This window comes from Carettochelys insculpta, chromosome 8 (assembly GCF_033958435.1).
Source record: "Carettochelys insculpta isolate YL-2023 chromosome 8, ASM3395843v1, whole genome shotgun sequence".
NCBI lineage: Eukaryota > Metazoa > Chordata > Testudines > Carettochelyidae > Carettochelys > Carettochelys insculpta.
In genome coordinates this window covers 4,588,805-4,602,941 of record NC_134144.1, presented here as the reverse complement: position 1 = coordinate 4,602,941, position 14,137 = coordinate 4,588,805, and the positions used below count along the sequence as shown (strand labels likewise).

At 44.6% G+C, this 14,137-nt stretch overlaps 1 protein-coding gene across 5 annotated transcripts in view; it reads left to right on the top strand.

The window, feature by feature from the left end:
• The window catches only part of COL6A3 (collagen type VI alpha 3 chain), a 113,670-nt gene that overhangs the window by 65,088 nt on the left and 34,445 nt on the right, over positions 1-14,137 (top strand). For all 5 annotated transcript variants that reach the window (XM_075001909.1, XM_075001908.1, XM_075001907.1 and 2 more), the window contains 12 exons: positions 385-477; positions 1,305-1,358; positions 3,227-3,298; positions 5,745-5,771; positions 5,879-5,923; positions 6,017-6,070; positions 6,775-6,837; positions 8,481-8,546; positions 9,226-9,279; positions 11,640-11,675; positions 12,920-12,982; positions 13,338-13,400. In XM_075001909.1, coding sequence (XP_074858010.1) covers positions 385-477; positions 1,305-1,358; positions 3,227-3,298; positions 5,745-5,771; positions 5,879-5,923; positions 6,017-6,070; positions 6,775-6,837; positions 8,481-8,546; positions 9,226-9,279; positions 11,640-11,675; positions 12,920-12,982; positions 13,338-13,400 — 690 coding nt within the window. The remainder of the gene's footprint in view (positions 1-384; positions 478-1,304; positions 1,359-3,226; positions 3,299-5,744; positions 5,772-5,878; positions 5,924-6,016; positions 6,071-6,774; positions 6,838-8,480; positions 8,547-9,225; positions 9,280-11,639; positions 11,676-12,919; positions 12,983-13,337; positions 13,401-14,137) is intronic.

Sequence of the window (14,137 nt, the reverse complement as noted above, 5' to 3'; positions counted from 1 at the left end):
GTGAGTGCTAATGGAAATCGGCTTATGTGCCACTCTTGGCAGCTGCGCCGTGCGTTGCTGAGCCTCTTGTTAGCTCCTTAATCTAATGAAGTACTCTTCCTGCAGCGGTCTGTGCCACCGACAGGTGGAACTTAACTTGGGACCTCTGCAGTTTAGTGTATGCGCCTCTACAGCTTGAGGTAAAAGCAGACGACCTGTTAGCTAAGGCTATAGAGGAAACTTATTCTTTCTTTCTGTAAGTGGTCTAAGTGTCGCTACACAGGACAGTGAATCACACCAGCAGGTGTGTGAGTTCCCTGTGTACTCCAGGCAACACTCAAAGATGAAGGTTGCTTAGGGAGTTCCTCTCTGGCTGGATTTTGTAACAGCTTTCCTTTCTTACAGGACAATGTTGCAGAAAAAGCGTGCTGCCAAGTTCCCTGCAAGTGTTCTGGGCAGAGGGGTGATAGAGGTGTGCCCGGTACTATTGGACCAAAGGTACGTTGTTGCCTCTGGTTTCATAACGTCCCGACTTCACTTCATGATGCATAGAAATCCCCTCCAGCTTTCAGGCATACACACATTGCACTCAGTCGCTCGCTTCAGCATCATGCTCTCCTCGCTGAGGGATACGGGAGGACGGTTGGCTCTTAAAGACAATCGTTTAAAGCAACACACATGAAGTGGTAGAGCTTTGTGTTACATAGCAAAGGCATTCATGCCAAAGTTCTCCTTACAGTTCCCTTTAGAGTCTCCTGTCAGAGTCAGAACGAGTGGTAGCTCTAATTTTTTCCATCCATGGGCAGGATAAATGTTATTTGTGCACCAAGGCATGTGCAGTTCAGCATCACCCATAGAAACACATGCTGGGGGCTGCAGGTGCTCTGCTAATCAGCTGGGTGGCCCCTGAATCTCTCGAGGGTGGCCGTCCAAGTGCTCAGCTTACAGGGAACACTGCTCAGAACCTGTTTATGCCAGGTGCTGTACACAACTAGTAAGGGCCGGAGCCTGCCCTGAAGAGTTTACAACCTAGTTTAAGACCAGATGCAACAAGCCTGTGCAGCAGTTGGATGGGACAGTGTAGTGCAAATGAAGAATCATAGTGATAGAAAATATGTGGATGCACAGACTAGCTACCAGGTCTGTAGACACTGTTATTAGATGATTTATTTAACTTCTTAGTCAACAGAGTATATGACACCAATGACTGCTGTGCATTCAACCCAGGGCAATTTTGAACAGGGCCTTAAATGGGGAGAACAGACTGCAGCAAGGAAACCTCTGATAATTGTGTGAAAAAGCAACTGATCTGTGTTGGTTTGCAGGGCGTTTCAGGGGAGAATGGCTACCGAGGTTACCCAGGAGATGAAGGTGGACCCGTAAGTAACTGCCGAGTGTTCTCTTGCTTCAGAGGGGAAGGAAAAGGGTGTCTGATGGAGCGGAGATGGTTTCTGGTTGTGAGGGTGGTGGGGCATGGGGATTTGGTGCCCAAAATCTCCTCCTGGTAAGAAGCGGCTGGGAGTTGAAGAAGCCCTGGTCATACTCCTAGGGCTGCTCTCAAACTCACCACCCCTTCCTCAGGGCAGGTTGTAAAGCACTGAGCAGCTTTGGCCACACCTGGTTACACAGAAAGCCAGACATACCCAGCAAACTCCCTGAGCGTGTGACTGGAGGGGAGCACCCACAAGTAACAGATACAGACAGAAAGAAATGTGGCACGGTTGCTCTGCCCTTTGCAGTCCAACCTTGGGGATATCGGGCAGTAACAGCGATGGTGAAGACAATTTGTCTCGTGGCTTCAATTTCGCATTCGCATCACCACCTCGGAACAGTTACTTCCCCTCACGGTCATACATAAACTGAGAACTAAGCACTCTGTGCTGTATAGCACCAGCTGCTGAGACAGAGGCCAAGTGGACATCCATCCAGCCCCATCACAGTGGGGAGGGATAGCTCAGTGGTTTGAGCATTGGCCTGCCAAGCCCAGGGTTGTGAGCTCAGCCCTTGAGGGGGGCATTTAAGAGTCTGGGGCAAATAGTTTTAAAAAACATCTGTCAAGGATGGTGATAGGCCATACTGTGAGGGCAAGGGACTGGACTCAATGACCTCTGAAGGTCCCTACCAGCTCTAGGAGATAGGAAGAAGCCCAATTCTGCTATGGGAGCTGTGTCTGAGTAGTTAAGGGCCCGGCTGTCATTATGGAGCCATCCAGAGTGTGTTTGCTGTCCAAAGAACCTCCTATAACCAAGCTGTGTTTGGGAGGCTGGAGACAATTTAGCAGGAAGTTATTCTCTTTCAAATGCTTCCTAAGGTGAGAGTCAGCCCGCCACATGTCATGACAAAGGTCACTGGCAGGCTGCTGTGAGGAAATTCACACTGCATATGTCTGACCTCATCAATTGCTGACCTCTGGAAAGTAAAGTAACACTTTGTTGTGTAACCCCACCCAGCCCTTATAGACATCGTCAGTGTCTGGTACAGTAAAACCACACTCTGAATGGGTAACTAAACAAAGGTAGGGTGAGTAGCAAGGTGTATTGTAAACCAGTGGTTCTCAACCCCCAATTGCCTTCCCAAACCATTCACAGACCCCCAGTCTTCACGGACCCCCCAGCAAAGCCAATTGGAGTTGCTATAAAAACAGGAAGTCCTGAGGCACCCTATAGATGAACAGATATTTTGGAGCATAAGCTTTCGTGGGCAAAGACCTGCTTCGTCAGCTTCTGCTCCAAAATAGCTGTTCGTCTATAAGGTGCCACGGTACTTCTTGTTGGTTTTGAAGATATAGACTAACTCAGCTATCCCTCTGATTCTAATGGCTACATACACTTTGTTAAATGAAAAAGGAAACCACAGCATAGATTTTCGGACATCCATTAATAGCATGATTGGGAGATATTTAATTTAAAAATATCATTGATTGCAATATTGCAATTTATTTAAAACTTATTTTTCTATGATCCTTTTATTATAAAAATCCAATTAAAAAGGCACATATTTAAAAAAAGGAAATGTGTTTTGTTATGTTCCTGAGGCCACTGCTACTTATTAAAGCAGAAAGAACCAGAATCACATGTGCTCGCTGTGCTGGCTGACCCGTATGTTCAGTGGCCAAGACAAGTGAAATGCAAGAAGTGCACAGACCAGTCAGTTTCTGCAGTACCCCCTGGAACGCTCTCATGGGCCCTCAGGGGTCTGTGGATCCCAGTTTGGGAACCAATTACTAATTGCTCTATTCTTCCAATAGGGTGAGCGAGGTCCACCCGGTGTCAATGGAACGCAAGGATTCCAGGGCTGTCCTGGTCAGAGGGGAATTAAGGTACATTTTTTAAGTGAGCCTCTCGACAATACAGATGGATCCAAAGTGGGCGTCAAGCAGTGTAACTCCACTGCTGCTCTTCCTGGGAACAAGTGTCTGGGTGGGATAGAGAGCTGCAGGACCCCTGGTTCCAGGAAGCTGGCAGCCTGAGTAGTTATCCTTTTGTCCTGCTGAGGAGCTCGTGCGAAGCTAGGGAAGGGCTATTTCCCCAAGATAGCCTGGCAGAAATATGGTGTCTTCTACATATGTCACCGTTTCAGCGTTTCATAGAGTTGTCACATGAAAGAACAGTGCCATGCCAAGTGCTTGAACATAATCTCATGAATGCAGCCGGCAGAAAAAATATTATCATCCTTGGGAGGCTTTGCAGCTGGACCAGAGCGGGGAAGGAAAGAGAGGAGATTGATTGTCTTGACGCCATCACCATATGTGAATCTTGGCTCAGGGATGAGACTGTGTGGGGGAAGGAACCTGCGACAGGGAAACTGAGCTAAGTGGGAAGATGGCTGTTGTTTTAGCTTGATGTAGTAAATAATGGCTCAGAGAAGGGGAGCTAAAAAGCCAGACCTTGGCGAGATTGGCAATTTTTGTTATAAATATTGAGATTCATGGATTCTGGGGCTGGAAGGGTGCCTTCTGCCACGTCAGAGAAATTCTCTCAGGGTATGTCTACACAGCAGCCTTATTTAGAAATAAACTATTCTGGAAGAGGTATTTCAATAATAAATAAATAACGCTGCTACACACAGGCTACGTCTACACTACAAAAATTACTTCAAAGTTGCTTACTTTAAAGTACAACTTCGAAGTAAGCAGCTTCAAAGCTGAGCATCTACACACAGCCTACTTCGAAGTAGAGCACTACTCCATTCCTGGGAATGGGTTAAGGACTTTGAAGTCAGGCTCCCTACTCTGATATTAACTTTGAAGTATGGGAAAATGTGTGTAGACTCTCTTCTGGCTACTTTGAAGTAGTGCCTAACTTCACAGTTAACTTTGACATTAGTTCCTAGCGTAGACGCACACCCAAAAATGCATTTCAAAATACAACTTAGCTACGTCAAAATAGGCACACATAGAGCCTATTTTGAAACAGAGCCATTGGATGCAGTATGGCTTATTTTGAAATAGGCTCTATTCCCTGTATGAACAGTGCCTATTTAGAAATTGCAATTTCGAAATACACGCTACTCCTCAGACAATGAGGTTTACCAATTTTGAAATAAGCCGTCCACTATTTCAAAATTATTTCAGAGTGGCAGCTGCAGTGTGTAGCAGTAGTGGCAGGATATTTATTTTGAAATAATGGCTATTATTTTGAAATAACTTTGCTGTGTAGACCTGTCCTCAGAGATTCTGTATCAAGCCCATATCTTGTCATTGAGCTAGAACGACTCTCTCAGAAAGAGGTCCACTCTAGAACGACCTTTGGAGACGGATTTATTGAGGCGCAGAAAAGAGCTCAGGCGTGAGGTCATTAGGTTGAGGAAAAGGGGCTTTGTTTAAGGAGTAACATATTATTAAGGACATGGGCTAAAATAGGCATCATTTTGGCCCCTATTCTCCTGCTGCATCACAATCTTTGAAAGTAACTTATTGGCTAGATGGTGCTCGGTTTTACTCAGGCAAGTGAGTTGGCAAGTCCCTGCTAGACTAAGATCCACCCAGATCTTGGGTGCCCTGTTCTCTTCACACACCCTGTGACAATGGAGTGCAGTGGGAAGGGCTGGAGAATTAGGTGGATTCTTCGCTGTCATTTCCCACTTGCTGCTCTTGGGAGCTGCTCAGCGGAAGGAAGCGCTCTGTCAAAGGCTGCAGTGAGTGAGCTGTAAAATTCCTTCCCAGGGCTTTTCAGCTACACGTTGTCCCTTCCTTCAGTTTCAGCCTGTCCTTCAGGAACAGCTCAATTCATCCCCAGCTCTCCTCACACTTGTCAAAGCTCCTCAGAAAACAGCTGTTTGGAGAAATAGAGCTGCTGGCTCCCAGAGCAGATTTTTCCAAACTCTTCATGCTTATCTGCTGACTTTGCACACAGCCCAGCTCCGGGGCTTCATTTGTAATCAAAGAGGGCCCAGGGCTTCAGCAGTTAGGTGCTGAGGCTCAAGCAATTTGTTTACTTTCATAACTTTCTAAACTGCCAGGCCCAGAGGTGCCAGGGTTCTGACCTACCAGGCCCAGAGGTGCTGGGGCTCGGAACTTCTGGGGCTCGGAACAGCCAGGAGTGGAGGTGCTGGGGCTCGGAACTGGCACAAATTAAGCACGATCAATGCTACTGATGCTTGCTGAAAGGCTGTAAGGATGTGGATAACCTGGCTGCTTTCCCTTCTCACTTTGATTGAGGGGGGACGTTTAGGACCCTAATTTGACTGCCCCATCTTTCTGTAGCTGCAGCCATCTGTGGGAAGTCTCTAGGGGAAAGTAACTGTTTACTTTCTGTTCTTTTTAGGGCTCTCGCGGATTCCCAGGAGAAAAGGTATGTGACAGTTTTACAGACCCTGTGCTAAGGACTGGTAGCAGAAGTTTCCCTCTTCCCTTATGCGTAGGTTTAATCATTTGTTCGATGCTTCTTTTATTTTATAGGGAGAACTGGGAGAAATTGGCCTGGATGGCATAAATGGAGAAGAAGTAAGTTGGTTTAATGAGTTGTCTCTTAATGAGCAGCCAGGGTATTGTCCCGTAAAGCAGTGGGAATTCTGCTAATGCATTTGTCTTTGGCAGGGGCACAGAGGCATACCAGGCACTTCTGGGGAGCGAGGAAATGAAGGCAGAAGGGTATGTTTTATTATATTCGCTGTTCCATAAGGATGAGAGTTGGTGACCCCAGTCCTAGACTGAGCTTGAGGGACATACTACCCAGCTCAGGAGAAGCTTCTTCTTCATGTTTAAGCTTCTTCTCAGCTGGTGGTGAATGGGCAACAATCTGGTCCCCTGGTCTAAGAGCAGCTGGAGGGCTGCTCTAAATTACATTGGCTCCTTGTATCCTCAAGGGGTTGTTATATGAGTCCTGGGGCAGAGAGAAGCCCTGGCTGTGCCCCCATTCTCCTGAAACACCCCTTATCTCGGCAGAGAGTTGGATAGCATTGGAGCTACTGTATCAGCTGTACAGCTTCAGGGGTTCCACCTACACTAGGGACACCCTCCTAGAACAGCTGCAGGGTTGCTGTGTGTGTACCTAAGGACCACAGCCAATATGCTCTCTTCCTTACGAGTGGCCAAATACTTTGTATTCATTAACGCTTGTACCCAAGCCAATAGCTGTGGGCAAATCCGAGCCAAAGGGACTCTTCCGAGCCGTGACCATTGAGTGCCATTCACTCAGCTCGATCCTGAACTGCTCACTTCATCCTTTCAGCCATTTGGCCTGACAGAGCGTGGTTGGGCTGGTGAGCACTGAGGGGCTGAGGTGTGTAAGCTCTTTCTGGCAGGTGTGTAAGCTCTTTCTGCAGTGTTTCTAATTTTCTGTGTCTCTCCTGAAGGGTGACAAAGGAGTTAAAGGAGACAGAGGTGAACGAGGTGAACGAGGGCTGCGAGGCGATCCGGTAACTATACTTCAGTCTTTGTCAGGCTTACCACCTGCTAGGCCATCGCACCCTGCCCGCTGCAGGGATTAGCTACAAGGATGGTCCAATATTCCGGGGCCCCCAGAACACGAGCTGGGTGGAGGCTAGATCCTTGGTGTCTACTAGGTCCAGTAAAGTCACCAGTGGCCGATTTGGTCCTGGCTGTGTTAGGAATGTAGAACCAGGCCCTTATGAGGAATAGATTGAGCAAGCATTATCTGTGCAGCTGCCCCACTTCCAGATTACAGGTGTAACCCACACACCGGGGGGTGCAGTTCACTGTCCCATGTAGTGGCACCTAGACCACCTACAGAGACAAAGAATGCACATCCTCTACAGCCTTAGGTGAGAGGCTTGTGGCTTTTAGCTCAAGCTGTAGATGATCAGACACTGAAGTCCTGGGTTCAAGTCCACTGGTTGGTGGCTACACAGACCTATGTCAAATTGCTGGTGCCATACACGTGTCAATCACATGCCTGTTTGTAGATGCCTGCCAGCATGTGACCCACTGACCCTGCCAAAGAGGACTGCTCAGTCAGATGTGCAAGTTAATGTTACAGGTGGCTGAGTAAACAAACGGGAGAAACATTCCTGTTTTGAAAGGTTCAGTTGAAAAATATGAGGCTGAGAGACATGAAGTAAAGTAGAGCCCTACAAGAAGCAAACGAAACAGTGTGTATTACATGGCCGATCAGGGTTGCCAACCATAAGTACCTTTGTGGACAGTCCAAACAAATTAGCCAAAATTGGATGTGTCTGTAAAAAAATGTAGGTGTCCGTAAATTTCATAAAAGTGCAATAAAATTTCAAAAAGCAGCAATTATTCTATTGCAATTAAATTTCTTCTGTGCTGCTCCCACCATTTTACTGCAGAGCAGCGGAAATTGGATGTTTTAGTTGTTTATTTAGCTCAGTGGTTGAGGTGACATAACGTGAATCACGTGATCCACGTGATGTCATCACCTACCTTATCCCACTGAGTTAGCATCAGCGCATTGGCAACATGACTAGCTAAATGATTGTGAGTTAAATAGCACATTGTTCTTGTGATGCATTAATTACCACAATTACTTTTCACTTTCAGCCATTTACGTCATCTTAATATAGGATAAAAATTATGAGCGTAAAAAATTTTGTCTGTCTGTGAATTTTTCCCATTTTGTCCGTAAATGAAACTTCTGTGGGTTGGAAACCCTGTGGCAGATGAGAAGAGTTATCTAAACAGATAGACATATTTCCCCTGCACCTATGTAAGTGGCGATATCAAAGCACTAATATACAGAATCCTACCTATTACATAAGTTACCAGATGCGCAAAGGAAAGCCCCAACATACTTCTTGCTAGTGTGGGATCAACATGTGACCAGCACCTGCCTGTTGATATTGACTTATACTAAACGGACCACCTATTTCCTTATTGAAAACGTTGTTTCATTATATGAAATCCTCTCCCTTTTCTTATTCTATTCTTGTAATATGTCTCCTATCCTGAGTAACCGTTGTGATATATTTTGCACCATTTATACTAAAAAATGAAACCTGCATGAAGAATGATGGAATATCTTACAGCATGTGATGGCTCCACTTATAGGGCTGTTTCTTATTGCCTCTGCTACTTTTAGGGTGAGACAGGAGCTAATAACTTACAGCGAGGACTCAAGGGCTTAAAGGGAGAAATGGGACCAATGGTAAAGTATTGAGTTTTTTTTTAAAGTATGATAGAACAAAGAAAACATGAAAAGAGGAAATTGCTAGGACAACTCGTCAAAACTGTTCAGAGGGCATTATTTTCCCTTGAAAATGGCAATTTGTTGAAATTGAATCTTTCTGGGGAACCATGCCACTTTTAGCAAAATTTTATTTACAAATATTTTAAATTAAGGCTTATTGGACCAGACCATTGCAATGTCGCTTTGAAAGGGCTCTTCATTCAAAAATATAATTATTTCGTATTATCAATTAAGCCAATGAATTATAATATATGATACATTATAATTTAGAATATTGTTTGCTTTTTTTTAAATTCCAGGATTGGAAGGAAGCATTTTGATTTGACCCAAATGGAATGCTTCAATTAACCTTATTTTTTTCCAAAATTGTGTTGAACAAGAATTTTTTTAAAAAATTTACAAATATTGTAATTTTCTATAGCTTGGAAATTTCTGACTTTTGATGGACTCTAAGGTGTGTATCAAGGGTCTCATCCGACACCAACAAAAGTCAATAGAAAGATTTTCCTTTCACTTCAATGGGCTTTGGATCAGTCCCTAATATAGATGGTTTAAATGTTTAATTTTTGAGACCTAAGCTGTGTTCTGTTTGCTAGTTAACCTCAGGACTCTTATCTCAGTCTTTTCTTTATCATAGGGAGAACCTGGACCGGATGGGGCACCTGGTTCCTCTGGTAGCATTGGCAATGATGTGAGTAGCCTTAGTTATCTTGGTATTGTCGGTACCCCTAGCCCCATAAGGAAGTATCTGGTGTTGTGCAAAGGATCTTGAAGAATCAATGTAAAAACTAAGAGTAGACAGGATGGAATGGTACAGCCAATGGAACCCAAGCAAAATGTCACTTCTCACAGTGCTGTTTAATCATAAAAGTCCACCTCTTGCTGTCTTTTCCCACCTTAGTGAATCAAACCTTTGCCAACTCAATGGAAGTTGTCCCTGACCAAGGACTGAATAGAGACTTCAGGATTTAAGCCTACATTAGTTTTTCATTTGTTTAGATGGGGGTTTGACATAATGTTTCAGCAGCACAGTTATTTTACAGAATTAGGTTTGTATTTTTAGTAGACATGGGCCCAATCCAAACCACCAACCAGCACATCCCAAATTGTGGAAAAGTTGGGTTGTAATGTGGTAGCTTAGTTTTGTCTCTGATTTTGATAGCCAATATGCAAAAAGAAGTATCTATCTATTAGCATCTATTAGAACAAAAAAAAAATCCTTCCTTCATTTTGAAACAAAGTCAACTTGACACGTCACATGCGAATGTCTTGACCTATAACATGAATGTCAGCTGCTGCACGGACATCCGGTGTAGAATGTGCCACACAGATCTCAGAACAAAGGCCAGATTCTGCTTTCAATTACACCCTACAGCAGTGGTTCTTAATCCAGGGTGCATGCACCTCCTTGGCGGGGGGGTGCGTGATGCCCTTTCAAGACATACCGGATTTTTTTAGAAGATGAATCGTCAAAAACACAAACTAAGCACGGGCACATAAGTACAACTACTTTGTGTCATCAAACCTATGTATTAGTTAACATTATACGGTTTTTAACAATTATTGTAATATACAAATAAAAAAATTATTTTCAGCTTTTTTAAGCAAATTGTAGTGAAATTATCTCACTACAAAACACAGTGTACTGCCACGTTGCAGGGTATTTCTTGACGCATGCACAGACGATGATGTGGCAGTGCAGTGCCTTTGTTTGAAGTCAGTTAGCCGCTAAACGTTAGTGCATCAGTTACAGTTTACTTCCACAGCAAAACTCTGCAACATCTCTGGGTAGCACTTGTGTATTTTTGTGTGCGTACTGTACTATTATTTGTGATGAGTAATAGCAAAACTATGCTGTGTATATTTAATAAGCATTTAAAAGTGTACAGGGCTCCCATCTCCATTTTTCATTTTTGTGAAGGGGTGCAAGAACATATTTTCAGAACCAAAGGGGTGCAGGCTGCAGTAAAGGTTAAGAACAACTGCCCTAAAGAAGGCTGGGGAGGTATAGTCATGTAAAACCAGAGCAAAAGCAAATTAAATGAACTCTCTCCCCAAATTCGCAGCTTTGTCCTCCTCCCAGTTCAGGGCTATGCCTAAAAGACATGATATATCTGGAAGAACAGTGTTGCACCAGACAGAATGGTATTATTAGTTAGCAGTTTGCAGAAGAGCACCAGGTATATCGGACCTGGCTCATGTTCACAGCAGTGAATTCCTTTTTGAAATGAATGTATTGGTTAAAAAAACCCATCTTGCCTCTCTGTACTCTGTGGGTGCTAACCTACTTATATTAGCTAATCTAATCCAATCCACTGTCCATTTGTGTGTCTCTTCAAAAAATTACTGCTTCCTTTTGGATGCTGCTGTGGCACTCTCAGGATGTCTCCGCATTCTTGTTTTTATGTTTGAGATCAAACCTGAGCCCTGAAAGTGTAACTACAATGCACCCAGATTCAGTTGATATAGGGTCCTGGTATTGGCCTTCAGGCCTTGTTCTACAGTGAATCTTCAGAGTCACAACTGTGTAGTTCATGTATTTTCTATGAAGTTATTAGAGTTGGCAATATTTAGTGCCAGATCCTCAGCTGGGGTAAATCTAGTTCATGTCAGAGGAATCTTGTTCACAGAAAGATCTTGCGCCTTACCTCAAATGTTCCTTGCAACTCTAAGAGGAAAACACAACAAAACAAAACAAAACAAAAAAACCAAATAAACCTCAAGAGGAAAAGGTCTTGAGATTTTCCACACTTTTCCTAGGGTTTTAAGGTTAGGCTCCAATTTCTTTGCCACTGGATTTATTCCGTTGATGTCTGTGGAGTTTAAGACAGCAGAAAATGGCCTCCCTCTTTTAAAGGGCAAAATGGAGGTCATTGCTATTTCAGCTGGTAAATCAGACCCCTTTGGAGACACCTGCCACTGCTGCTCTGGGATGTTTCTTCCATAGTGTGTTCATTGCATGTGGCTAAAAGAATTTGCAGTGCACAAGCTGTGAGAATTCAATTCAGTTGCTTTGCATAACATGTTATATTGTGATTTATCGATTCACAGGGTGGTTTTGGAAGAAGAGGGCCCCCAGGACCCAAAGTAAGTGTCTAATGTGGTGTGTGGTAACTATAAAATCTGGCAATGTGGCAGGGGCAGCCACCTTGCACTGCAGACCACTAAGCTGTATCGAGTTGATGTGTTCCGGACAGAGAGCTGAAAGTGACCTGTGCTGTTCTGGAAGCAGAACTGCGCTTCATTTCTCTCTTACTTTTCTCTACATCTTCTCCAAATTTACCTCTGTCTTCGCATTTCACAACAGGACAGGAGGGAGCTGAGAAGTTAGACCCCCCCACACACACCTGCAAAGTGCAGGCCTGCTCTGCTCTCTCTTTCACTCCTGTTCCCAACACAGGTGTGGGAAGTACCCCATTTCCCCACATCCAAGGCCAGCCTCCTGGCCAACCTGAAATGGGCTCTGCTGTCCCAGGTCCTGGCCTCCAGGTGGCTCTTCTAGGATCCTTCCAGCTTTGCCACTCCCAGGATCCCACCACTTGCTGCCCTTGTGGGCTCTGTAGCCCACCGTCCCAGTGAGCCAGGCCACCAGCCTGCTGCCACTTGGGGTCCTGCTTGTGCCCTCCATCCTAAAATGCTGAGTCTCCCCAAGACACAGTGAGTGCCCTCCGTTCCCATTGAAGTGAGTGGGTATTTAGAGAGCTCAGGCATTTAAATAATACAGTTACAATTGTGTTTCATGACTAGGGTAAGTGGGTGAAATTTTCTGCCCTGGGGTAGACAGGGGGATCAGACCAGATGAGCAAATGGTCCCTGTCATCCTGAGATCTATGACTCAGGTGTCCTATTGTACTACACTATTATAGACCCAGGAACCTAGCTCTGCGGATCTTACTCTAGTGCTTTCATTGCAAGGTTTATTCAAGTAAGAACTGCAAAATCAGCCCGCACTTTTGTAAGGCAGTTCACTAATGCTAACGGGACTTAGCCACATATGAATCAGTAGGAGAAACAAACAGCTTCGTGTGCATAGCTTACTGGTCTTAAAGGGTTATTTTTCATTGTGCTTGATTCTCATTATCCAATGGGCACTTTCCTTTGCTAGGGTGGGGGTAAAGGGGTCTTCCAATACACGGTGATCAGAATAATTGTTTTTGCTAAAGCAGAAGACAAGATAACAAGGGCAGAAATGATTCCACATCAGTGACATTCAGTCGTCACATCTCCCCTCCTCTCTAGCTGTAAAGAAAGGGAAGGAAGTTGGGACTCACTGCAAATCACTTGCAACCCCCCATGTGCCCACTCTCATCTGCATTGCCTTGTCTTTTAAGGGTGCCAAAGGTTCCCCAGGTCCACAAGGAAATGTGGGAGAATCGGGGACAAGAGGACCACAGGTGAGTGAGTTTCACTGGCCAGTCCTGTGTGGCTGCATTTCCCTTGCTACTGCAGTAAGCTTCACCTTGCACTCTTCTGTGTAAACATCTTTGAGACTAGCTGACAAACGTTTGTGAATAATACAGCAAGGGGACTCTGTTTAACAGCCCAGTGGCTGTCAGGCCCCAGGACCTGAATCACTTGTTAAATTCGTGGTGTGGTGGTCACCTCATAAAACAGAAGAATTGGCCCCATGGTTTAAATTGTCTCTTGGTCCTTTGTCTTTTGGTCTCCCTCACAGTCTCATTTTAACAGTGTTATTTCAGTCCTTTAATCTTTTAAACATTACTGGGTATTTATCCTTTCCATGTGTAGGGTCCTCCTGGCGTGCTTGGAACTCCAGGTCTAAGAGGGGAGCAAGGCATTCCTGGCCCAAGAGTAAGTCTTTCTTGTTCTTTCTATTCTTCTGAGGGACCAGAAGAAGCTTCCTGGGCCTGAGTTCAACAAAGTCAACAAGAACCCACAGTGGGACTTTGGATGACGCTCATTATTTCTTTCTCCCCAGCGCCACGTGCCTTGCCAAAAGAATTCTGTTTGCAGCTTGTGATAAGGGTTCTCAAGCCATTGCTTTAAACACAAACGTTAATTTTGAATTCATCGGCTCAAGTCCTGAGCAGGTTTCAAATCTTTTCTCAGGCAAACTCCCAGAACTCCAAGGGGCTTCGAGAGTCAGGTGGCCTAGTGGGTGGATTGCTTAACTTCCTGCCTCTTGCTTCTATGGGCAAAGTGCCTCAGTCTTTATGGCGGGGGGGGGGCGGTGAGGAAGGGCTACTCAGGAATTAACAGGAATTTAGTCTAATGTAGATTGATATTAACGATGCCACTAACTCATTTTTCCACTCAATTTTCATTAAAATAAATGAGAATTGGGCAGCTGAAACCCTAGCACAGAGCTGCGGTTCTGGAGCACAGGTGTTTCTTTAAGGACTTCTTTGTGGCTCCCAACGCTATGATTGCAAAGTGAAAAATAAACCTTGTGATTATTTTCGATAAAGGGTGAATGTCTAAAAGCCCAACAACTCACTTTGAAACACAAATGATAGGTGGTCTCAAAACATCAGATAACTCCCCCTTTAGTATGCACAGTGCATTGTGGGATATTATACTGTATCTGT